This window comes from Mytilus californianus, unplaced genomic scaffold (genome assembly GCF_021869535.1).
Source record: "Mytilus californianus isolate M0D057914Y unplaced genomic scaffold, xbMytCali1.0.p SCAF_22, whole genome shotgun sequence".
NCBI lineage: Eukaryota > Metazoa > Mollusca > Bivalvia > Mytilida > Mytilidae > Mytilus > Mytilus californianus.
This window is the reverse complement of record NW_026262671.1, coordinates 5,724,859-5,752,126: the sequence shown is the minus strand read 5'-3', so window position 1 is coordinate 5,752,126 and position 27,268 is coordinate 5,724,859. Positions and strand designations below refer to the sequence as shown.

Genomic DNA, 27,268 nt, shown 5'->3' with positions numbered 1-27,268 from the left:
AACCCTGTTTTACCATAAATGTGTGATGCACTTAGGAGGTTAAATCACTTTCTTACAATTATTACAGATAATGGAAATTCTTTCAAGGTTTTACTTCTTCTATAAATAGCTGTTTAGGGATCATATTAAAATGTACCTGATTATGTTGTCTTCTATTACAAAAAAAAATAGTTTTGTTTACAGAAAAACGATTAGGACATCGCAACAACAAAACTTGTCGCTAAAATGAGTATCATCAAACTTCAATGTGTAATAATATAAATGAAAACAAATTTTATTGTTCTAAAACTAGACGTGGCTGAGAGTAAACAACGCTTTAAAAGTTGTTTCAGTTTCTTTGAAATAGTGTACGATGTATGTATATGAATAATTAGACGCCAAGCAGCGTAACATACATCTCTCTATCATGTTGTAGAGCAGACAGTCAAAATATGCAGGTGAAGGGGTTTGTCTAGGCTTAAGAAAGTGCTTCTCTTACAGTGACGCATACCACACACCTCCTCTTTAAACCACATCCTAGAGCTTCTATATCCTTAATTTACATAAGACATGGATAATTATTTTTGATTAACTCATTGGTAAAATAAAATCACTATTTTGATTAGTCGAAGTTCAAAAATATAAATTTAAAAGCAAGTTAACGTGGATATGAAGAAAATGTTTCAACAGACAATCAAATAGTCATTGTAAATGTTATTGACACATATTTCAAGTTTAATTTGACTTTGTCTATGTAAATTATTTGAATATCAAAAATTGAATTTTTAAAATTAAATACAATGTTGAAAAATTAAGATTTATCCAATAAAATCTGGGTCATCAATTTGTGAATTGGTCGTTTATACATTATTTCTGATTAGTCCATTTGTTTACAGTCATAAATACTATTCTTATTTGTTGAAAATTACGTAAATATATTATGTATAGATATTGTATAATTAATGACAGCGTATACAATGGGTTCTGGGTGCAGATTTATATTTTAACAAATTGAGTTGTCCCTCTTTGAATATAGTTGTTTCACTTACATTTTTGGGGAAATCCATTGCGACTTTTTTGTGAGTTCCCCGTTTTCTGCCCTTCCGAGTAATATGTGTATAGAATTGTTTGTGTGTTTTATAAAAAAAAAATATTCGCCCTGACAATAAATCAGACAAACCTTTTCTGTAGTATAGAGTCATAAGAAGATATTAAATGATGTTAATTAGTTAGTTTCTAAATATAACTTCAAACACAGGCGCTTGGTGAATAGACCTCTTTTTCTATAATTTTTTTTAGCGATTTGATTTTTTGGTGAATATTCTTATGTTTTAAAATTTTTCACTTTTTAAATTTGACTATGTTGTTTTCCATACGATTTTACAAGAACAGTAGATTTTATATGATGCCCCTCTATTATCATTTTCCACGTGGCAAGGAAAGATCGGAAATCTTAATATCGTATATCTGCTCGCCTCCGACATATTTTAACTACCATATTTCCATTAAATGATACAAGCATCAACTAAACACAGATTTACTTTTTCGGTAGTGTTGGTGGTTTTATGAGCAATCACTCAGCTATCCAGAAATAACAAAGTTTCACACTTTAGTAGCTATAACTTAGTAAAGTCCCAAAAATCAAATAGGAATAGAAAAGAATACCGAATACTTTATTTTCAAAGCAAGGTTTTTATTGGAGATAGTAACATTCAGCTATCTATATATACTTTCACACATACATGTAGCTTAGTGGTTTGATTTCTTCCTAGTGTTACCCTATTATATCAAACAATAAAAAGAATGTGTCCTTAGTACACGGATGCCCCACTCGCACTATCATTTCTGTGTTCAGTGGACCGTGAAATTGGGATAAAAACTCTCATTTGGCATTAAAATTAGAAAGATCCTATCATAGGGAACATGTGTACTAGTCTAAGTTTCAAGTTGTTCGGACTTCAACTTCATCAAAAACTACCTTGACCAAAAACTTTAACCTGAAGCGGGACAGACGAACGGACGGACGAACGAACGGACCCACAGACCAGGAAACATAATGCCCCTCTACTATCGTAGGTGGGGCATAAAAACTGGCAAAAGACATATTGACGAGACGAAGCCAGGGTTGAAAATGTTATTCTCGGGGTAACGATTGCTCTATCACTATATCAGCCATAATTTATGTTATTTATGAAATGTTGTACACTGTATGTGTATATTTGACGAACTTGTTGAGAGATGAACCAAGATTAGAAGAAAGAGAAAGAACTATGCCATGCAGATGCTCGAGAGATTTATATGGTCTCTTTGAACATTGTCAAGGGCAGGGGTTTGAATTAATTTTGGCTGGTATATTTTATTATTTAATGTTATATGGATGGACTAATGATATGAAATAAATACATATTACAATACAAAATCGTTAATATATTCATCAATCATGAAGTCGATGTCTTTGAGAGCTTCAACGGCAAGCGGGAGTACGCACACAAGTCCACGGAATAATGACTGCTCTCGAGGAAGTATCTTTCTTGCCCAGACGGGATGAATCACAATTTTGAGCGGAGCTTCCGGTTTCATTAATTCTTGTCCATTATTAATTTTCTTGCGTATGTCTCTTTTTATTTGTTTTTGTTTTTCGCTTTCACAAATGGAATGAACTTGAAGCAATGGTACATATAATTGTGTAAACGCTTCTGTGAACGTGGTTCGTAACTTCCCTAACATGTCTATGAACTGGTCAATAATTTTGGTGTTTTTGACACGTGATGTTCCTTTGGCCATTTTGTAATTTGTTTCGAACTCTCGTATAGTTTTTAATTCGAGTACACCTTGTGGTAGAATCTGTTTCATTGTAAGAGCAAATTCTCCTAACGATAATTCTATGTCTTCTTCAGTATCCTTCAAGGATTGCACATTATCGGTGAAACTTTTTTGTTGTTCTGTCAATCTTAGAACCATTTTCTTGTCTACTTCTGGAAATATTATAGTACAGATTTATATGCATGTTTAAAATACCATTCAAACATGTACACAAAGTCTTTTCTGACAAAAAAAAAATAAAAGAATTTGAATTATTCAGATGAAAAGTATATATCTAACGTACACCTCAAATATAACGGACGTGTCGTATAGGATATCTTTTTACAATGAAATACTCATTCACTTTGACCCTTCATTTGTTTGACATTACAGTTAATTGTGGTTTATTGTACTTACTTTGGTCAAAATCGCAATAAATCTACATTGTGGACACGAATCCGGCACACTGCGTTTCAAATAAATAAATAAAAAAAATGTTTGATGCTCCAATGGAGGGCTCTTCATAGGCAATATGTTTCGGACATACAATGCGATTAAAGTTATTATATTAATACAATGCAATCATAATCTTTTGCCATAGCCATAACTCTTGGCATGGGAAATTCAAGAATTATTTGTAATCTGTATTAATATATTATTCAACGGAATCTTTAAACGTGGTATTCCATGTCGCTACCACGGAAATTGGTCAAATTAAGATATTTACCTCTAGTTTTAATTTCCAGTCTTTTCATTTTTCTACTTAACAGTTCGTTTGTACAATTGTTGTATTCAGATTCCAAGATTTTAGATCTGAGTACAATCTTGGACGTTTTTAGCTTCTTTAATACAGTGCTATTGATGATAACGTCCTGGAAGGTCATACTCAGTTTCCCTCTCTGATGTAGACCCCAGAGTGAGTCTAATGCTCCTATATCATCAAATCCTACAGCTAAAACTATTCCTGAAATTGTAAGAAATTGATAATAAAACTGGTCGTAGATTTCACAACGCGTTTAAAAATACCATTGAAAGTTTGTCTCATAAAAATCCACGTGACTACATTTTACTCATTTCCACTCATTTTTAACATGGGTGATTTGTTTTATTCGTCTTTGATCGACGGATTTTCTAGCAAACCACGTTACACATAGCCGTCGCTAGATCGCCTGTCTATCAATTACGCAAGAGATCGAAGGAAAACTCTTTCAAACTTATAAGGCACTTTAAAGGTGTGGTATGATTGCCAATGAGACAACTATCCACCAAAGTTAAAAATGAAGTGGACGTAAGCAACTATAGGCAACCTTACTGCCTTCAACAATGAGAAAAATCCATACCTTATAGTCGGCTATAAAAGACCCCGACATGAAAAACAATTATCATAAAACAATTCAATTGAGAAAACTAACGACCTAATACCTAATTTTTAACAAAACAATTTACGAAAAAAATATGACAGATATATGAAGTTTGTCTCACTCTGATAAGAGCTACGTGCCTACCACTCATTTTTCACATTTGGCGAAAGCAGTGTATGTTTAATAGTATATGTTTTTTCTTTAGTTGGTGTGAGTGGATTTTTGCAAGATTTTCAACACCCCCATAAAAATCTGCGTGAATTAAAAAAAAAAAGATTTAAAATGATAACAAGTTCCACTGCTGCATTATATATCCTACGTATTTTTTTTTAATTTTCGTTTAAATGATTCAAGACCGACGGTTTCGCCCGTTAACTGGTACAAGAAATCAAAACAAAAACAGGAAGTATTCTGAAGGTTGTTTTACAATTATTTCTAAATAAGAATTAATCTAGTATTCTATAATTTCAATCAAATCTATTCTTTTGTTTTCAATCTCTGATGGAATATATAGATTTGATACTGTTTAATGGCGGTAAAATCGACAATTTAGCTCTGTTTATCTGGGTGTTATGGCACTAATGAAGTGATTTGATTCAAATATTGATAATTATTTAGTATTAATTGTCACCAGGAATCGAGGGAGGGCCTTTGAAAGGGTTATAAAATGAAGAAATTAAATTATTTTCCCATTTAATGTCTTCAATTGATGGTTGTTTTGCTAACGAATGTGTCTGTATTGAGTTTCTTTGAAGTGACTTTAATTAGCAGAACAAATATTGACCATGCATCATTAAATTAAATGGGATTGCTCATAATTCTAAAGGCTTTTTTTCCAAGATTCAACTCAATTCGCACAGACTTTATAGTTCTCAATCAGGCGCGGGTCCAGCCATTTTGAAAAGGGGGTTCTAACCCCCGGAACACCATGAAACGTTCACATAATTAAAAAAAAATCGAAAAAAGGGGGTTCCGCCAACGCAAACGGATGCGAGCAGCTATAGTTATGTATGTCTGATTCTGGTTTACGATCTTATAGTAGAAATAAAATATTAGAATGCTGTCTCTCTTGTTATCTTAGAAGCAATGACCACACATTCATCTCTCAATTATTTTCTCAGTGCCATTCTATCACAAACCTTCAAATACCGGTATATGCATAATGTAAAAATTAATAAGATGGATGCTCTTCAACTTCGTAGTTTATTTGGCCTTTTCTACTTTTATAATTCGAGTGTCATTGATGAGTCTTTTGTATACAAAACGCGCGTCTGGCATACTAAATTATAATCCTGGAATCTTTGATGAGTTTATTTGCATAATAAGTCACGTGGAGTGCCAAATTCCTAGTTGTTACTTCCCTACATTCGTTTAACGGCAATGTTTTCATTTTCATCATTGGTGGAAAAGGTTACAATTTCAAATCCTTAAATCCAACTAACCCGAATAATTCAGTACCTCCCCGTAATCTATGAGAAGCGAAATATAACGACTGAATTATTCGGGTTAAAAACCCACCATGATGATAAAATATATAAAGGCATGTCAAACAGTCCCTTTTCTACCCTCAGTTTCTCCAGAATCCGTGTGTTGCCGTTATAGTGTGTTTTGATGGATCACTTTAGTATCTGATAAAATCGGTTATATTTGAATTCCATTTGATAACGGCGCTAATCATGTCGATTTCACTCGTATTTTTGACATTCTAGATAACATTGACAAATATGGTTCACACGAAATCTGATTTCATTTCTGATGGTTTCAGAGATATTTGTTTGTTCATGACAAAAGACTTCATTAAAAGTTAAATCGATTATATATTGTCTACGGTTATAGAGTACTGTTCAATTAATTGCAGGTTGCATTTACAATTGCAATTGCAAATTATAGCTTTTAACAACTACAAAACAGTTCAACGAGTAGAATTTTTTTCACTGTTGTATATAAAAAAAATTATGACAATTGTTTATTCATAAGAGGAAAAAAGTATATTTGTGTGTCTTTTTTGTTCGTGCTATAATGCCGATATTATTGGATAAAGTGCTTTTATCGCATTGAGGTAAACCCACTATAAAGTATCTTTTGATATAAAGTATTACTTTCCTTTTGGTAAATATTTTAATAAAATTGAGAATGGAAATGGGGAATGTGTCAAAGAGACAACAACCCGACCATAGAGCAGACAACAGCCGAAGGCCACCAATGGATCTTCAATGCAGCGAGAAACTCCCGTACCCGGAGGCGTCCTTCAGCTGGCCCCTAAACAAATAAGTATACTAGTTCAGTGATAATGGACGTCATACTAAACTCCAAATTATATACAGGAAACTAAAATTAAAAATGATACAAGACTAACAAAGGCCAGAGGCTCCTGACTTGGGACAGGCGCAAAAATGCGGCGGGGTTAAACATGTTTTTTGAGATCTCAACCCTCCCCCTATACCTATAGCCAATGTAGAAAAAACAAACGCACAACAGTACGCACAGTAAAACTCAGTATAAGAGAAGTCCGAGTCCGATGTCAGAAAAGGAAACAAAAGAAAATAAACAAAATGACAATAATACATAAATAACAACAGACTACTAGCAGTTACTGACATGCCAGCCCCAGACCTCAATTAAACTGATTGAAAGATTATGTCTTCATCATATGAATATCAGGCACAATCCCTCCTGTGTTAGGGGTTTAGTATTATACCGTCATAAAATTTTAAACTTTGAAAGATATTGTAGAAAACCTGGTATCAAATGACAGCGGATTGACTTAGTTTTCTATTACTCCTATTAAATAATTGGCATCCTGTGTATGCGAATAGTTGAAATTTATGCTGAAATCAACTGTTTCAACTTCTTTAACTCTCTTGGAACTATTTGTCTTTTAGTGAAATTAAAAGCAAGCTGATTTTAGGACTACCTCGGAAAATGATTATATCGTGTCTTTATAATTTTCTTGAGTTCGTAGCGATTTGCGGATTTATCTTCATGAGGAACGCTCCAACCCCAAAACGATTGTAAGCCAAGTATGCATAAAAAACTTACGTACGTACGTAAAGAGCTATAGATAACAAAAAGACTATCTGCTTATTGTAATTCCGATCTTTAATGATATATGACAATGATGTAGAAGCGGATTTAGGGGGAGGGGGCAGGGGGCCCGGGCCCCCCTTATGGAGCTAAATATATGATAAATGCATATACTTTTTACAAGCATCAGTCCAAACGTTGGCTAACTACGGCCCTCCTCCTTTTTTTCAAAATCCTGGATCCGCACCTGTGATGTTCAAGATGCCTTGTACTAATTTAAAAAAACTTCTTAGTTTATAAAATGAATAATTACCCCTAGAAAAACGTTCAATATAAGCTCCATGAAGAGCGCCCTTCTTTTCCAAGTCTTCTCTAAGCTTGACGACGTCGGCCGACGATAGGTGGTCGAATAACCTATCTGTCAAATCCATGTAATAAAATCTTTCAGATCCATAAGACTTCGGATTTTCTGCTTTGGCATCGTAAATGGTCATGTATATTCCAACTTCACCTGAAAAAAAAACATGTTTAAGACTCTTAATGGTACTAGTTGCTTTGTCGTAAGAGGAAAGAAATAATCCTAAATTGGCTCAAACTTTACATCTATAGAAAGGTGATGTCAAAGTCGACTTTCAATTGATATCAAATCCTAGATCTGGATTGCCATCGAACTCAGAGCAAAATAATAAATATTGTCTATGGTCAAAGCCATAGGGTTTGTCTATATCATTTAGTTTTCGTCTAATCACTGATTGGAAAAATAAAAAAATAAGGAGATGTGCCACGGCATGATTGCCCATGAGACAACTATCTACTAAAGTTCAAATGAAGAGGATGTAAGCAATTATAGGCATGAAACCGTACGGCCTTCAACAATGAGAAAAACCCATTCCATATAGTCGGCTATAAAGGCCCCGAAATGAAAAATATGAAACAATTGAATTTAAAAAATTAACAGCCTAATTTATAATAAAACAATTTACGACAAACAAATATAACAGATATAAAAAAAAGGGCTACCCACATTTCAAAATTGAGATTATCAAAAGCAGTATAAACTAATTGAAATATGCCCATATAGTAGGGTGGTGACGGTGGTGGTTCGACAAACTGAGATCTTCATCGCCAGGATAGTGATTTGTCAGCGTGTTAATTCTAAAGTAATCATGCCTTCTATATATATATTTGTTATTTGGTTGTGAAAATGAAAAGTTTTAAAGATATTTCTTGTTAAGATATAATATTAAAAAAAGTTTTTTTTTCAACAATAAAATTGAAAATATTAACAACAATATTCTTCTTTGATGAAACAAAAAATCACTAAACAAATGTAAAAAGTGAAGAAAGTCAATATTTTTTGTAAATTTTTAGGTCGATTAGAAATAGAATGTGTCACTTTAAAATTCTATCAACCAGGATAATATATTATTCATTTTGCCACAAAATAAATAGTATATACATCAAATATCGGGTAACAAGATGACACATCTTAGAACATTAAAATAATTTGAAATTTAAAAATGACTGACAATTTATTTGCTGAAAGATCTCAGTCAGATCTTTAAACTTGGCGATTGTATCGGTTTGAAATACCCCAATACAATTCTTAATTATGTTTATATTTTGATATATCGCATTGTACTCTGTAAATTACAAATTGACTTTTGTATTGCCACATCTTGTGCAAACTTGTTTTCCTTTTAAAAGTAATTCTTATTTAACGTTTTTAAAAGTTAGCAATTAACCTATAGATAACCTGTTATTATAGGTTTTGTAATTAGTTAAGATTGAAGAATAAGAAACAGACACACCCTACCCATGGGTTTTAAATGTAGGCGACAACGAAGGATTATAGTCACAAGGCTATACATACATCGGTTGATTGATTGGTTGTTACTTGTTTAACGTTCAGTGGCAAATATTTCAAGTATATTCAGGAGGGTGTGGATGGGGGTTTACAGAATAGAGAAAAATGGACCAAAAAAATTAAAGAATAGAGAATAACGAGGTGCTAAAATATAAAGAATATAGACAATAATGGGCAACAAGTATAACGAATAAAGAAAATGGAGGACCCCTCCCATACCCTCATTCAGGACGAGCACAAATAATCAATATAGAGCAATTAGTATGTTCTGCAAGGTATCCGGACAACCAGGACGAAAGAGGGGGGAAATTGGACTGCCACTGGAAATAAGGATATGCTGGATAGGGGCAGTAATTGTGTCTTGCAAAGTCCACCTACTGACGGCTATACTTAGTCCTTTCTAATTTTTCGGTTGAAATATTTAAATGAAATTATTTCTTTTTATTCAGGAAGTACTTAAGCAATCGCTTCGCCGGGAAGCATTACATTTTCATTTAGTATGCTTTAGATAATTTTGGTTAAAACTATCATCAGAAGAAAACACTTTTGTTGAAATGTACTGGAATGAATTCATTCCATTCATATAATGACGTATTATATATAAGTCTCTGGATAGGGGTCCTTCATTTCTATATTCTTTAATTTTTTAGACATCTTTCTCTATTCTTTATACTTTTTGCTCATTATTATCTATTCTTTATATTTTAGCACCCCATTATTCTCTATTCTTTATAACTAAGCACCTAATTAGTCTCTATTCTTTATATTTTAGCACCTCATTATTCTCTATTCTTTATTTTTTGGTACATTTTTCTCTATTCATTATATTTTTTGCCCATTATTCTCTATTCTGTAAACCCCCATCCTCACCCTCGTATATAGCCCCAATTGACCCATAATTGTTGGGTTGTAAAGTTTTTGAAGTTTGTAAGCTTCAATACTTATATTAAACATGGAAATTTAATCTCACTTCGACATGCATGCACCTTTATAACAATTGCACTTTGAATATAAATACTTTAAGTTGCATGTTCAAGATGTATCCAATTTGTAATTACATGTCACGGTAGACATATACTAAAATCCTTTAAATTACATTATAGTAATGAAAAGCCTGTCATATCCAACCGTTACCGGAATGAATAAACACTTTGATTTTATGTATAGAATCTTTATTGACTTTAAATGGCCTATTACACCAAAACAAGACTATTAAATTTATAAAAAGTTTTAACAAATTTTGAAAACAAATGAAGCGTAAGGGTTAAAATACTTCAATTACTAAAATTGAAGAATACTTTTTACTTAAACTTTTTCATAATGTTAAATAGAAAATATTGGTTTAAAGACTTAAAAACAGGTTTGGATCGTGCACTTAGTCTTGTCAAAAACATGAGACACTAAATACACTTGTCAAGTTAACCAGTGCAAAATACCAAGCTATGAAAAATAGCATCAATGAAAGCTTAACACTAAACAGAAAAAATAAAAATATAAAAACAATGAATTGTATTAAAGACAAATTCCCGGCATATATGTTACAGTGAATTTGTAAAATTATGGATTTTGTAAAATCCCTGAAATTTCAGGAATTTTGTATAATCACTAAATTGATAAGAGAATTTATAAAACAACTGAAATAATTGAGAACCAGCTACAGATTCACTAGTTTAATTTATGGAATTTAGAAAGAAAAAATGATATTATTTTTCACTAACACTTTGGTTGCTACGTATCTGGACTTGTTATCCAAAGATTTTATCTAAAACTAAATCTCTTGAGAATGAGGGAAACATTATCAAAGTGTATCAAAATCTAAATGCTAGTAAGATGTGGTCGTTTTAGTCTGTAATAGTAATAAAGACGAAAAAAGAAAGAAGAAATCTGGACCAAAATAGTAGCTGTTGGACGTGCATTCTAATAGACACGTCATCATTGAGAAAAAAAAAATATATCAATCTTGACAAATTTTCCTCTGGTCACAAATACTATTGTTAAAGCCAATCTTTATGATTCAAATTGCATGGAAGCACGCAAATCACTGCGCATATAGCAAATGATAAGATATATATATCAAACAATTTTCAATATTTTAAACAAGCATTTAAAAAGTGATCTTGATCAAAAGTCAAAGTATGTTAAAATATAAATTGTGTTTTATTGTACATGTATGTATTAAGATCTTCAATGTGGGGATGTGAAAAATAAATTAATTATAAATTCCTGTCTGTATGGTTTTTTTTATATGATTCGTGTCTTATTGTAAAACAGTTTAACTGTCTGTCATTTGTGTTTGACAAGGTTGTTATCCAAACATGTAAAGATGTGGTTGTTCTGGAAACAGAAACTGTAGACAAAATAGGCCTTGACCTAACGTGGGCAGGGTAACAGAAGACGTCATCTAAACTATACCATGCAAAAAATAGTTACGGTAATTTGTACTCCTTGGCTTTATCTAAGATATTTGTTTCTTTATCCCAGAAATTTCATTTTTGGGGAATAGTGTGTAATGGTAAGAAATAGAGGCTAGAATAGCTAGGGCAATTTTGTTTTGACGATTTTATGTCGAAAACTAAATTTTTGCAAATCCAGAGCTGGCGGGAGAGTATGCCCTCTTCGCCGCTATCTGAATCCACCACTGAACTATGCCAAAGGGCAGACAAGACTACTAAAAAAAAACACCACAAAAACAACAACGTCAACAACCCCAAAAGTGAAGGCTGTGCTTATAAAATAAATCTCTTTGTGTTGCCTATACCAAGTCAAGAATATGACAGTTGTTTTCCATTCGTTTGATCTTTTGATTTTGCCATTTGATAAGGGACTTTCCGTTTTGAATTTTCCTTGAAGTTCGGTATTTTTGTTATTTTACTTTTTGCTGTACTATATTAACTATTAGACTGGAAATGCTATGTCGTAAATCAAATGGCAGACAAGACAATGACATACACTTCACATAAAACGCCATTGCCTCTGAGTGAAGACCGTGTTTAAGAAAAAAGTAGATGTAGGGTATACTACAATGAGACATTGACCCAACGTCACAAAAATAAAAAATAAAAAAACCTTCCAGCTGCGGATCCTGGAAAATGAAAAAGGGGCCCGGAGCCCCAAAACCAGTCAACGTTTGGATTGGGACATGTGAAAAAGTCTATGTATACATTGACCATAAATGTAGATCCATAAGGGGTGCCTGGGCCCCTGCCCCGCCCCCTAATCCGCCTCTGCCTTCGCAGTGATATCTTCTACGTAAATGAAATAATTGTTACCTTCCTGTCTGTTAAAGAACGGTAAAGATGCATCGTCTTCCTCTTTTTCCCAACTTTCCATCTTTTTCTCCGGTTTCTGTAACTTCCTAGAAAGACACGTATCCATTTTGTTTAACGGTCACTAAAGCCAATAACATAAAATATTGCCTCTTGTCTACAATGTAGTAATTCACTAACACAACAAACGGTTATTAATCACTGTCTCGTTTCTCAGTCCTAAAATAAGTTCATTTAAATGTTCCTATACACTGAGGGTTGCGGAACTTTATACGAATTGAAATCAAATATGGGGAATTATATTTTAGGAAAACGCCTCTTTATCGGAATATAAATGGATTCGCTCTCCCGTTTCGACATTTAATCAGCTGATTGTTTGATTTCAGTCTAAGATTAGTGTAGACTTTCAGTTCTATTTCTCGTCTATTGTTTTTGTAGATTTTTTATAGTCTATTTGCGTTCAAAGGTTTTCAGTACTAGTATGTGTTTACATGCTTGTATGGGTTTTACTCATTGTTGAAGGTCGTACAGTGACCTATAGTTGTTAAATTCTGTGTCATTTGGTCTCTTGTGGAGAGTTGTCATTAACAATCATACCACATCTTCTTATTTTTATATATATGATTTTTTTTATTTATTCACCTGTAAAATCGCTTTTTTTCTTACTAATATATTAGTCCGCTGTGGCAAATCTTTATAAAAAGTATCTTCAGTGGTACAAATCTATGCCGTTATCTATATGTATAAATTATATTCCATGTTCAAGTTATATGAACTATAGCTGTGCATTTTCCGTTCAAGAATAGATTGATTTTTTTTAAATAATGTGCTGTAGAAAAATTGTTTCCTGGTAATATTTTTCCATTTCCATTATTAACTATAATGAGTTTTTAAGTCCCAAACAGATACAAATAGTTTTAAAAGAATCCGGTTCTGAGAAGCAAACATCAATAATTCAGGGATAAAGAAATCAGCTTTGAAAAGTATTAAAAGAAAACAACTTAATATTTATCGAACTATATTTAAATACTTTTGTAAATATAAGACGTAAACTAGGCTGAGATATATATCCATAAAGATCGATTTAAGATTAAAATCTATCATAGTTTGGTATCTGTCTATGTTGGATTTTAAAATTTACATACATCGCGTTCAAAATTACCATTGAAAGTCGTCCATTTTACTAATTTTCTCCGATCAGTCATGCAATCAATCTCCGGCGCAGAGCTCACATCCGTTCCGTACTTACTTCGTATCACTACACTGGATATGACATTGTATTTGTAGTGTAGTGTACTGAGTATACAGAACGGAAACGAGCGCAGTACGGAGATTGTCATGCACTTATGAATTACTGGCGTACAAAAACAACTAGATGACTCTTTCAACGGTCACGATCGATCGAGAGTAAAATCTTTTGTTTTTACATTACAGTTAATCAAATGACGAAGTTTCAATGGCATTTTTGAGACCGGTGTATATGACATGTATGATATTTTTTCATTCGTATCAAATCTGCTTTAATATTCATTGATCGTTAATTGCTAGAAGTAAAATGTCAGCGGAGATAATGAAATTGTTATGTATCTGTTTAAAACCATTAGATATGCATATAGATTATCATTTGTGTTGAAGTGCAATTCATTTATTTAACACATTTTTGAACTTAGTCCAATGTTTTAAATCAAAGGTGTCTGTGATACTTTCACGTTTGAGAAAGTTAGTGATTCGCAGACTCAAATCATATCAGTGACGTCTTTAAATTGACTTATTTGAAATATTTAAATTTTCCATTTAAAGTATTTTCGCCACGGTCCCTTTGCAAATGTATATATTTTTGGTATAATAAAATAACGAATTAAAAACACGTTTATCAACTCACGTTTAATGATCTACATATTTGTGCTCTTCGTTTAAATTCAATTTTCAAATTCATAACTCTTAACATCATCGTTTTTTTGGGTTTTTTTTTGCCAGCTCCCGAACTTAAAACATTCGTTTTGCATATATCACAAGAACTTAAACATATACAATAGAGTAAAATTAGGTATGAAATAACTTAAGAAATCGTCGGACCTTTATTTTGGACATAACGGATTAAAATTTGAGAGCGTACCACGAAAATAAAACAATATAGCATATAATGTAACGAAGTTCCAATCCAATACATATACTCTAATTCACCTCACTTCAGCTGCATTACTTTTGATATTTATTTTAAACTATTGCATTTATGTGTCCCATTTGACATTGAATAAATTGATTACACTCCTAATATCAACAAAAACAATACATAGTTTACAAAATCTGAAAAACTAAGTGAAATTGAAAAAAAATACAAGAAAATGAGATAAGAAGAAAATGCATTATTTTGTGAATTTTGCCAGTTGTCTAACTTCTTCATATTTTAATCAATAAAACGATTTAGCTAAAATTTGTCAGTAAAGATTTAAACATAATGTATATATGTACAAACTTACTATCTATCTAGTGGTGAATTAAAAATGTCCTCTCAAATACTCTGCTAGATTTAAAACAAACTTCTGAATCAATGTGATAAGAATTTGCATCAACTTATTTTAAATATCGAATCTAAATCACGTGACCAACGGAACATCTTTTAAAGACCAAGAATTTTTACTCAATTAAATAAACAATTATCGTATTTGTTTATATATTTTACCTAACATAGAATTCAGTTCATTAAACAAAGCTAAATTAAACATTACACCACCATAACCTTTAAAAGGAGTGTAAAATATCAGAATTTTGATCTTTTTTAATTGTTTTTCGGAAGAAAATTAATCATCAGAATGAATACAGTAACACGTACTTGAACAACGTTGCGTTATATAACACAAAAGTCTGGTCTTTTATGAGAAGTTCTGTTTCATGGGTGGTACAAATCTATCAATAGACAGGAAGTATATTTACTGTAATGGAGACTTATGATCATGAGCCTTACGTGTGATGTGGGGGAATTACTGAGGTTCAACAAGCGAAGTCGGGGCCGAACCCAAGCACTCTGATCTAGAACTATTATTGACACGATCAGTGCAAAGAATACACCCGTTATAACGCAGTCTCTGAATTATACGGTGAGTTCTGTCCTAACTTTTTTTTAAATCATGAATAATTTGGGAAAATATGACAAGGGCATCGTATATAAACTGTTTAAATTGCAAAATTGCTTTGGTATGAGCAAGAAAGAATCAAATTATAAGGATATTTTAATGATAATGTCGCTGCTCGAAAATAATAGAGTTGTGAGATGTCCATTCATGAAGAGCCTGTGGTATTAACAACAAAATTCACGACAGTTAAGATATAAAAGACTGTAATATTTTTCTGTCTATGAAGAAATAACATCAAAAACGTGGTGCACACTGAATAACCCGCGTTATTTCGAAAGGACAGAAACAATATTACAGTCATTCCTTATAATTTAATTCTAAATTTCGTTTTTAAGGAGTAAATCATGAAAAAAAAAGGTTGATGACGTCACGGTCACATAATCTGATAGACAAAAAACTTTCAGCCATGCAATCAGAAGTCGTGTTTCATTCAAAATTAAATGACTGTATGTTTATATAATGAATACATAATTTACTGGAGTTGAGTTGCAACCTATCTCTTATAAAAAGAGGCGGAAGATACAAAGGGGACGTAATCGCATTTGTTCATGATAAGACTTCAAAAATGACACTGGAAACCCCATTTAAAAGTTGTTGACAGAGTTTTTTTCACATGCTAAAATATGACAATCTAAAAGTGCGGCCGCAAAACAAACAAAAGAACATAAAAATGTATTTGTTTAACTTTTGGGGGGACAAATACAGGAAACACATATATAGTCATCATCATGAAAGAATGATTGTACCTACAGAAATCAAAACTCGCACAATTCGCAGTACAGCGCTTTAAACAATGTTGATTTCAATATACAACCCAAGTGCGCAAAACATAGACATTTGGTAAGAGTTTCCATCACATTTAGACCTAGCTAGGCCACTTACAACTTAGATGCAATGTTCCGCAAAATAAATAATTAAGTCTATAATAGTACGTACTAGTTACAACAAACATAATTATAGAAGATCTTTCTTTGGTCTAAAAATAGAATTGGTATGTTTTTTGGATCTAGATATAAAATTGGTTTTTGGTTCTTTTAAGTTATATATGTCGACAACTGCTTCGGTTCTTATACATCCTTGAAATTTACGCTTATTTTGACGTCATAAAAAGAGCGCTGTTACGCACAAATTTTCAAATGGACCCTTTTCCTAAGTGGTCATTATTTTATCAATTGATTGAGATTAAGATCATTGAAATCCTAATTTACTTTCGAATATTCGGCTTTGAGCGTTTTTGATGAAGGTAAATCCAGAAAAAGCGCTTCGGAAGCATGAAATTCATAAAGTGGAATTTAATTTTTCAGAGGGATTTGGCTATTAGTTTTAGGACCTTTTATGGCATACATGTCAACAACTGCTTCGGTTCTTATACATCCTTGACCTTCAAATATTCGGTTGTGATAAAGGTAAATCCTGAAAAGCGCTTCTGACGCATGACATTAATAAAGTGTTATTTTCATTTTTAAGTGTTGAAATTTTAGCCAGAATTAAGTATCATTTTGAGTCTCGCAGTACCTTTTCCTTTCCGAGGAACGCGATGTTTCATTAAAATAAAATATTTACTTACTAACTTATTTACTAGCTAACTAGCCACAACAGTCCTCTAGATCCACCAGTGCCTATTACAGACCGGAAAAATATAAGATATGTAATTTTTTCTAATCTCTACAAAAATACAATAGAATTATATGATTTATTGACTTACATAATGCGTACTGTCTTCCGACCTGCCATTACACGTTGTCCCGCCCTTTTCAACATTGTTGTCAATTATAACTTAAAGTTAAACTCAGTAAACAGAAATGTTCAAATGTTCAAAAAATACGAAAAGCCTAGATTTTTCTATGAACCTTCTCATATGTTGTGAAAGCACAAATAAATTTGCACTGCATATAAATAAAGTATATTAAAAGTGCAGTAGCGAACGAGTTGGAGACAGTTACGGATTAACATAATTCTTTTTGTGTCGCATTATTACATTTCATTATAGTTTAATCCAATTTTGAAAGATTTCGAAGGATTACGAGGGATTAACGTCCAATAATTTACAACATAATGATATCAAAATTATATCATTCTCGAATCATAATTAAACGTCAATAAAACACGTAGACCTGGAGACTACTTTATATAATCAAGTTGTTAACAATAACGTTAAATATCTAGTATGTGGAACCATGTCCCGGGTCTGGATGGGGGGTCCTTCATTTCTTTATCATTAAATTTTTAGACCAATTTTCTCTATTCTTTATTTTCCCCCCATATTTTTCTCTATTCTTTATACTTAAACACCCCATTATTCTCTATTTTATATTTTTGGCCTATTTTTCTCTATTCTGTATTTTTCCCCTTTATTCTGTAACTTTTGTCAATTATTCTATTTTCTGTAAACCCCATCCAGTCCCTCATGTCCAGATATTTTTGTGACGAAACAAGATAGGATATGCAACTATCTTTTTTTACGTATGGGAAACAATTACAGACTAGACTTATGTTAATTGAATGAATAATTTGTTATTCTTTGGAGTACATAGAGAAGTTAACTGGAACATAGACATACCTATTTTACATGACAGTTTGTAGAAAGTCTTACAAAAAATAAAGATCGCAAAAATTAGTACATATTAAATCTTTTTTCATATATATTCATCTGATGTTCAGTAGTTGTCGTTTGTTGATGTGGTTCATAAGTGTTTCTCGTTTCTCGTTTTTTATATAGATTAGACCGCTGGTTCCCCCGTTTAAATGGTTTTACACTTGTAATTTTGGGGCCCTTTATAGCTTGCTGTACGGTGTGAGCCAAGGCTACGTGTTGAAGACCGTACTTTGGCCTATAATGGTTTACTTTTACAAATTGTGACTTGGATTGAGAGTTGTCTCATTGGCACTCAAACCATAGCTTCTTATATCTAGTTAACTTATAAGATATAGAACCATTAATTCGGTTCGGGTCACAAGAAAGTAATACATATTTTAAAGAAAATAGTTCCTATGCATTGCTGTAACTTTGTCAAAAAGTATAAAACATTTGAGTTATTTTAGTACCAAATGAAAGCTTTAGGACTTGGGATCACTAGAGACTCCTTGTTGAAAGAACCTCTTAAATAATAAAACAAATGTATTAAATTAAAAAAGCGGGCATATTTGCCCTGTTGCCCATACCAGAAGTACCTGTTTGTATATTTTCAAAATTCCGGGGATATGCAATTAATAGTATGTTGAATTTTTCAGCACGAGTCAAGATAAGGTATAGTTTTGACACGATATGACTGTCACTTTATTTCAACTTCAGACATTAAATTGCAGAATTTAACATAGAAAGTGTTGGAGGTATGAATTAGTGATTTTCTTCCATAGAATGGAGCGGAAAGACCTTTTTTTCGGGGCATCGGGATTGGGACTAGATTGTGACATTTTCACCCCCCTTTTTTGCAATATTTTGTATAAAAAAAATGCAGATTGTAGTCATGGATACACCAAGAAGAGATTATTTTTCACCATTTTAACTATTAGAAATCAAATCTATGGAAGATATTATTTCCATACGTATGCACATACACAACACAAACAGTAAGCCTTATTTGTTAGAAAGCAAGGGAAAGAGGGTGGTTTAAAATTATGAGTAGTATTTAAAAAAATTTATGTGTATTGCTACCTTATCGGAAATTCAGGATTCAGCGTTTATTTTTCCGAAAATTCGTGATGACCCCCTTAAGAAACTAAGAGACTTGTGGTTTGTGAAATATTGATTTGTGCATTTATAGACAGTCACGCAAATATTTGAACTTCAACTTTTAACATAATACGTATATGTAGACTGGTATCCAGCCACTTCGACAGGTTTTATTTGAATATTCCGAAGGCATAAGTGAACCAACCTTACGTATACGAGACAGCAAACCGACAACAAAGCAGAAAAAGGCTGCTAAGTAATTTACTAGTATATTGTATATGTGTAGTTTAAATCAAACATATTCTATTTGCATAAACACAAATTGGACAAGACACGAGTCAAACTGACATGAAATTTTCTCCATTCAACATGTTTAACAATATGTATTTTTCGATGGGCTTTATAAACTGATTTATCCGCTGTCTGTACGATTTATTAAAATACAGATTACAATACTGAAAAGATTAAAAAGGAGTTATTGACAATGAGCTAGTTTATGTGAAAAGTAAATCAACAAATAAAAAATTGGCATTAACATGATTAAAGTGTCAAACTATTGTGTTTTGACTAATATCATAAACTTTTGTGGGAAAAATTGAACACTATAAATAAGTAACTTAAAAACCCGCTATCTAAATTATTTGGCGTAAAATGTAAGCAGTTATACTGGCCAAACATTAAGTGAAGGATACCGTTTGGTACGTGTATAAGAAAATTACAATCTTTTAAACAAATATTTATAAACACGCACTTTTACTTATATAAAGTACTGTTGCTACATACGACACTTTAAGGTATATTGGACAGATGTTTAAAGTAAATAAGATGTCAAATATTATTTTGAATAAGAAAATATTTAAATTGTGTGTATATTGCTCTAATATTTGCAAAAGGACGAAATTTAAAGTATTATAATTAAAAATTAATACGATACTTCCCCTAAATGTACATAGTCTATTCTTTGTGAACTTCAAAAGTCTAAAAAGCTTTTATCCACTCTTTTATCTACAAACATAGTGTTGTATTTTTTTTTAAATCTTGGCAGGATGTACGGATTTAACTCCGGTGTAGACCCGTTACGGTATAAAAAGTCTCTTTGGTGTAAATGTTTTATAAACTAACGTTCAAACCCCTTTAAAAAAATACATTCCCATGTAATAGCTCTGACTTATTTTGTTGCTACTATTTTTAAACTGGCAGATGATTATTATAAGTTGTAGTTTAGTTACCATGTTAGATGATCTGGATGGGGTTTACAGAATACAGAATAATGGGCCAAATATACAGAAAAAATGACAAAAAAAAGAGAAAAGAGAAAAAGAGGGTAAAAAAAAAAGCATGAATGGAGAATAATTGGGTGCTAATGATAAAAAGAATAGAGACTAATGGGCAAAAAAAATATAAAGAAAAGAGAAAATGACTAAAAGAATACATAAATGAAGGACCCCCATCCGGACCCTCATGTACCCAGGCTCCAGTCCAATAACAAGTATAGTAATACTGAAAATTGACCGCTTATTCAAATAGTCGATGTTATGCTATAATAAACATTCGTTTTAGTTTCTGGAATGGCAAAGCTATTTGTCAATATGAAATAACAGTTTAAGAAAATATTAAAGATTTCGTTGTGTAATTAATGTTATGTAACAACAAATAGCAAATATGTAGACCCCGGATGTAGACTCAATTTTGTCAATCACGTCTTCCAAAAGACAAACAGTATGGGGGTTAAACTGTAGAAGAGCTCGAGTGGCGGATCCAAAAGGGGGGGGGGGGGGGTTCCGGGGGTTGGACCCCCCCTTTTTTTTACGATCAATGCATTTGAATCGGGACATATAGTTGACCCCCCCCCCCTTTATCCTGGGTTAGGAACCCCCCCTTTTATAAATGGCTGGATCCGCCCCTGAGCTTTCTGGCAAACATACTAAGTAGACAGTGAAATGAATCGCAGATAATTGACAAATCAATGTCCATAATATATGGAATCTGGTGTGGGTGGTTAAGATCTTCAGTGTAGATAATAACACAGGCGCTTGGGGAATGAATGCATGGACAGTGGGAAATAAAGATAGAGGGCATCATATATAAACTACTGTTATTGTCATATCGTATGGACAAGAGCAAGAACACACCAAATAAATCTAAAATATTAAAGAAATAATCTTGAACAAAATAAAAACACATTAAAAAAAGTTGATAAAAAGGGGGTCCATTACTCAAGCGCCTGTTGATAATAATTTTAGATCTTCATTGTGGAATGTATAGATCTTCAATAGTACTATATACGTTCATATCCGTAGATATGGGTATTTCAACACTCTGAAGTACCCCAGTTTATCCTGAGGCGAAGCCGAAGGGCGCACAGGGTACTGAAGGGTGTTAAAATACCGATATCTACGGATATGGACGTAGATAACGAATTTATCCACGGTCTTAGTCCGAATCGAGCGATTTTGGGGGAAATTCGGACACAAAGTGTAACGTGAAAGCAACGTATTTTTTATTATTTAAAAAAGTTTTATTGAAACTTGGAAATTTGACATATTTTTACGGGGTGTAGGGTACTCTATGGTAGAACCCTACATGTATTCAAATACAAATACATGTATAAGACGTTTTTAATTCAGAGACAGAGAAACTAGAGTTAATCAAATTTTGCGCTTAATATCGCGAGCATTACGTCATAGACGGCGGGACGTAAACGTGGGTCATTTGCATAACTAGGTCAGTAGTCCCGTTCATTGACGATGTGGTAACTAAATAATATAAGTGATGCATTTACTAAAATGAATGCCAATAATCGGCATAAAAAGATAAAATCGCTAGTGGAACACAGGAAAACACGCTTGGAGTTACTCGGGGTTATGTGTAGCAACACCCGGGTAATATATGGGTTAGCAACACCTGGGGCTATGGGTTTTTTTAACGACGTGCATAAGCCAATGAAAATCCGAGAAATATACTAAGCCATGGATAATATTGAATAAACTGCTTGTCTTTTAGATCGATCGATGAAGGGTTTGATCTAGATATCGGAGATGTGGTACACTCATTTATCAATGGTAGAAGACATGGATGTAACCTAGATGTCGGACATATGGTACAGTCATTTGTCAGTGGTAGAAGACTGGATGTGACCTAGATGTCTGACATATAGAACAGTCATTTGTCAGTGGTAGAAGACATGTATGTGACCTAGATGTCAGACATATAGTACAGTCATTTGTCAGTGGTAGAAGACTGGATGTGACCTAGATGTCTGACATATAGAACAGTCATTTGTCAGTGGTAGAAGACATGTATGTGACCTAGATGTCAGACATATGGTAGAGACATTTGTCAGTGATAGAAGACTGGATGTGACCTAGATGTCAGACATATGGTAGAGACATTTGTCAGTGGTGGGAGATTAGATGTTGATCTAAATGTCGTTTAAACTGAAGGTTTACTGTCTTATCAAAGCTTACCCTGAAACATGTCGCTAGGGTTGCGATTCCACCCTATTTTTTTATATAGATAGAATATAGGAAACTCATCAAATAAAAATACATACTGGTTATCTTCAGGCATGGGGTAATGCAAATTTGTAATTGTAATGCAGGGTAATGCATTACATTTTTCTAAGTAATTGCATGAAATGTGTAATGCAGCAATTTTTGCATTACATGTAATTGTAATTTAATGCATTACTTTAACAAAAAGTTATGTAATTTCATGCATTACATAGCATTACATGGCATTACTTTTTCACATACTCTTTAACAGATTGTTGGATATCTAACTCAAACTGTATTTAAGATTTCTTGATTAACTATTGAAAAACATTATCATATGAATATTGATTTTCTATTTATTTTTCACACTTTACATAAATCACTAGCTGGAATAACACAATACTGTATATCAGATTAAGTATTTTTGTATTTCATTTTAATTCATACATTTTCCAGCATAAAAAAAATATAATAGAAATCATCACTGTAAAAGTGTTCCAATGTTGTTAAAAGATCAATGAATACCTTTTCTTGATTAAATAAAAGATAATTGAACATTGACATAAAACACTAATTAGTTTGTTTTACAATTAATCTTTTCACCACTTTGACACTTGGTTTGCACAGATTAAGCTCTATGTTTTTATTATATAATTTTTGTAATTTAATTAGTAAAGAAATTCTTAGTAAATATTTTGATTGAAATAAACAAAAATGTATATTTATAATAGTTAAGTTAACATTAAGGTAAAATAAGCATTAAACTTCATCTCTGATATTTCTTTTTAGAGAAAACACCGAGACGAATACCTTAAAACCAAAGATTGAAGAGCAATCAACTTAGATATGTTTTGTGAAACAGTAGGGTACTCAGAAATATTATTTGAAAGTTTTCAGGCCTGACAGAATGTGCATGAAGGATGAAACCTTTTGAAATCCTTATCATTTAAAAATGTTATATTCACATTGAATAGAGCTTTTACATGTCTACTTTAATTTAATACAAATGCTAGCATCTTTTGTGACTAAATGTTGTTTTTCAAAAAGTTTGATTTTTCCTTTCACTTGATAATTTTTTTTACAAAAGTAATTGTGATATAATGCATTACTTTGATAAATGCATGTAATTGTAATTGTAATTTAATGCATGTTTTTTCAAAGTAATTGTAATATAATGCATTACATCGCAATGTAATTCGCCCCATGCCTGGTTATCTTGCACATTCACGAATACATAAATCTTTTTCAAACAAGAATTGTAAGTTTAAATACTTATTCTGTGTTACTGTATCTACGTTTAGGCGCGAATCATTCATCTTTTCTTGAAGGGGAATGTTTTTTCCCTCGGCTTTATTCTAGAATAATTTTCAGTTTCAGTTATACATAGGTACACGAACTTTTTAATCACCCAATGTCGTATTAATTTCCCCCCTGATTTTCAATGGAAACAAACTACTTTTCAGTTCCCTTTTCAAGGAATTTAAAAACAAACTATTTATTAAAAACAAAAATACCCCCTCCCCCAAGAGATGAAAGACAGGTGCTTAACTCCAAATCTTTTATTCATTAATCTGAAAGCTTTAAGAAGAATGAACTATAATTTTATGGTTTCAAGATATACTTCAGTATTGCAGTTGGTTCCAGACAGTTGCGTGTTGAGTTGAACAATGTACTGTATGTAATATATTGATGACAGGATAAATTGATTTAATTAGGTAAACAAACTGTTTAAATTTGACATGTAAAATGAATAATAGGTTTTAAATTGAAGTACGTTAATTTTAAAATTTATGGTATTAAACAAAGACTGACTTGTGCATGTTTTAGTAAAAAATCAGACAATTCTGCTGTATTATTAAATAAACAAGGTGTATATGTAATATAATGGTGGTTGAGCTCTCACATTCTTTTTGTGTCTGTCTCAAGGTCTCAAGTCAGGAGCCTGTATTTTAATAGCTGTCGTTGGTTGCTGTCTGTCGTATTTGTCTAATTATTTATTCATAAATCAGTTCGTTGGTTTTTGTAATTTGGGGCTTGTTCTAGCTGACTTTACGATCTGGTGTTTCCTCACTGTTGAAAGTAATACGATGGGTTATAGTTGCGTATTAAATGTATTGAACAAAAATATAACATTAAACAAATTGAGGAAGCTGTATGTAATAAGTTCAAGTCAGTCTGGTGTACAAGAGTTGCTGTTTGTGCAGATGGAAGTTAATTGAGGACCTACAAATTGTTTAAAAATACAAAATATACTGACATTTATTTGAAAAAAAATCTGTCAATTAAACACAGAAGTGCTATTGCACGCTTTAGATGTGCGGTAGTTCCCCTTAAAATAGAAACTGGAAGGTATAAAAGATTGATTGATTGATTGGTGTTTAACGCCACTTTCAACACTTTTGTGCTATTTCGTGGCGGTCACTTTTTATTGGTGGAGGAAGCCAGAGTGCCCGGAAAGAACCACCGACCTTCGGTAGGAAAACTGACGATCCTAGTCAATTTAGATTGGAGTCGAGTGAACCTGCCCCGTGCAGGATTCGAACTCACAACCTCAGTGTTGACTGGCTAGTGATACAGTAGTTCGACTACTTAGACCACTCGGCCACTGAGGCCCCCAGGTATGAAAGAAAAGAAGTTTATGAGAGGACATGGTTTAACTGTAACTCTATTATTGAAGATGAACTTCATGTCATTTTAAAATGCTCATTATATGTAGATTTAGGACAAATAATAAAACATGAAGCTATAAATTTAAAGAACGCTTTAACCTACCATCAGATAGTGAACATTTTTTTTTATTAAATAATGAGAATGTTGCAACAACATTTTATTGAGGAGAAATAGTATTTTATTTCACTAATATTAAAAGAAACAAAATTGTTTACATACATGTAGTATTGATAAACTTCATTGTAAATTTCAAATGTAAATGTGCAAAAATGTTAATATGTATATATATATATTGTGTCTTAAAAGTCTTTCATAAATCTTTTTAAGATTGGTGCATGCATTGCAAATGTTGTAACTGTTTTATGTGTTATTCTGTGAATCTTATTTTATGTTTGTATGTGGTGAGACTCTAATAAAATATTGAATCTTGAATCTTGAATCTGCTTACGTTCAGGTCATTTTGACTTAAGTGGAGAGTTGGTGGCCATGGGCTGTTTTCTCCTCTTTGGTCGGGTTGTTGTCTCTTTGACACATTCTCATTTTTATTTGTCTCATTCGCAATCATACCACATCTTTTTTATATAAATCAACTGATATTTTTGTGACAAATAAAAAACAAAATAGAAATAGAAAACCAAAACACACTTTATAGTGGATTAATGAAAAGAATAAAGCATGTATCAGTGGCGGATCCAGGGGAGGGGGGTGGGGGGGGGGGGGGGGTTCCGGGGGTTTGAACCCCCTTTTTATTTGACAACTTATGCTTTTGTATGGGGACATATTGTTGGAATCCCCCTGTTTATATGACTTGCATGTGTTGGAACCCCGTTAAAAATGGCTGGTCCGCGCATGTGTATGATTAAACAAACTAATCATAAGGTAGTAATTTAATAACGGACCCGATTCCTTTTGTTTAAATAAAAAATAAAAAATACAACTTTGGTTTTAATCGGTATTTTTTAAGGAGTTGGACACGTGATATACTTTATTTTTCAATTATCCCGCAAGTTATTAAATCTTCTATAGAATTTTTTACGAATAGTTTTCAGTGTATAAAAGCTTGCTTATTGTTAAGATATTTTTATGCAAAACAAAATGAAATGTTTCTCGTCTTCAATTGTACTGCGGGACTGACATAATCTGTTTTCTTGTAATTGTTAGGTGTCTGCCATTCCATTCAATAAATTTTGATCCACAAGAATCCACATGTTATGATCTGTAAAACTTTTTCCAGGAAATGTAAAGTCTTTTTTCAACGTGAAAATTTGTTTTTCAATATCAATATGTTTTTATTTCAATACAAAGTATATGGGTTTCTTTAATGTAAAGTATTGGTTTTTCAATGTAAAGATTTGTTTTTCAATGCCAATATGTTTTTATTTCAATGTAAAGTTGTTTTTTCCCAAACAAACAGCAACCCGTGAAAATACCAGAAAAATAGTGACAAAAGAATTGCTAATTTCATGCATCACATATGGTACAGTCCGAAAAGGACAGGTACCAGAAAAGAAGAAAGAGAAGAATACGGGATTATGCAGGATACGTAACTTAAAAAAACTCGGTCGTATTTATATCCGTGTCTGTATCGATTAGAAATATGTCCAAAAAAAAAGGTTCAGTGGCGCCATCCTACTAACAATTTTGTATGTACGCTTCTAAAATTCAAATAACATTATTTTTACTTTTTTACAAATAAACAAAAAAGAGAGAGGGGCCACCAAAGGGGCAATTAAAAATCATAAGTCCAACAAAAACTCATCAAAGAACCCTGGCTTTTAATTTGATATGCCGGACTACATAAATCTCATTAGTGGTGCCCGAACTAAAACATTTGGAAGGCTAAAAATCAAATACGAAGATGGTGAACTCGAGTGCTCCAGAAGGGTGATCAGTTCCGGTTCCGGAAGGGTGAGCAGTTCTTGTTCCGCACGTTTTAAATGTCTTAAATTTGCAACTTTACATTAGTGTAGCATGCATAAATGTTTCGCTTTCTGTATA

At 32.4% G+C, this 27,268-nt stretch overlaps 1 protein-coding gene across 2 annotated transcripts; it reads right to left on the bottom strand.

The window, feature by feature from the left end:
- Positions 1-2,329: 2,329 nt before the first annotated feature.
- Positions 2,330-14,928, bottom strand: LOC127732174 (uncharacterized). 2 transcript variants are annotated; one of them, XM_052241236.1, is made up of 5 exons: positions 14,780-14,928; positions 12,303-12,388; positions 7,480-7,677; positions 3,509-3,745; positions 2,330-2,954 (listed from the first exon to the last, which is right to left on the bottom strand). In XM_052241236.1, the coding sequence occupies exons 2-5, from the start codon at positions 12,361-12,363 to the stop codon at positions 2,386-2,388; spliced, it is 1,065 nt and encodes a 354-aa protein (XP_052097196.1). In that variant the 5' UTR covers positions 12,364-12,388; positions 14,780-14,928; the 3' UTR covers positions 2,330-2,385. The 2 variants fall into 2 exon arrangements, with proteins under 2 accessions (XP_052097196.1, XP_052097195.1); XM_052241235.1 differs by lacking the exon at positions 14,780-14,928 and having other exon boundaries at positions 12,303-12,565.
- Positions 14,929-27,268: the final 12,340 nt, after the last annotated feature.

Coding starts and splice junctions, on each gene's coding strand:
- LOC127732174 (XM_052241235.1), bottom strand. CDS start 12,408: ATGGATACGTGTCTTTCTAGGAAGTTACAGAAACCGGAGAAAAAGATG. Junction 7,678..12,302: donor GTTCTTTAACAGACAGGAAG/GTAACAATTATT, acceptor TTTTTTTTTCAG/GTGAAGTTGGAATATACATG. Junction 3,746..7,479: donor TATTGAACGTTTTTCTAGGG/GTAATTATTCAT, acceptor TTACAATTTCAG/GAATAGTTTTAGCTGTAGGA.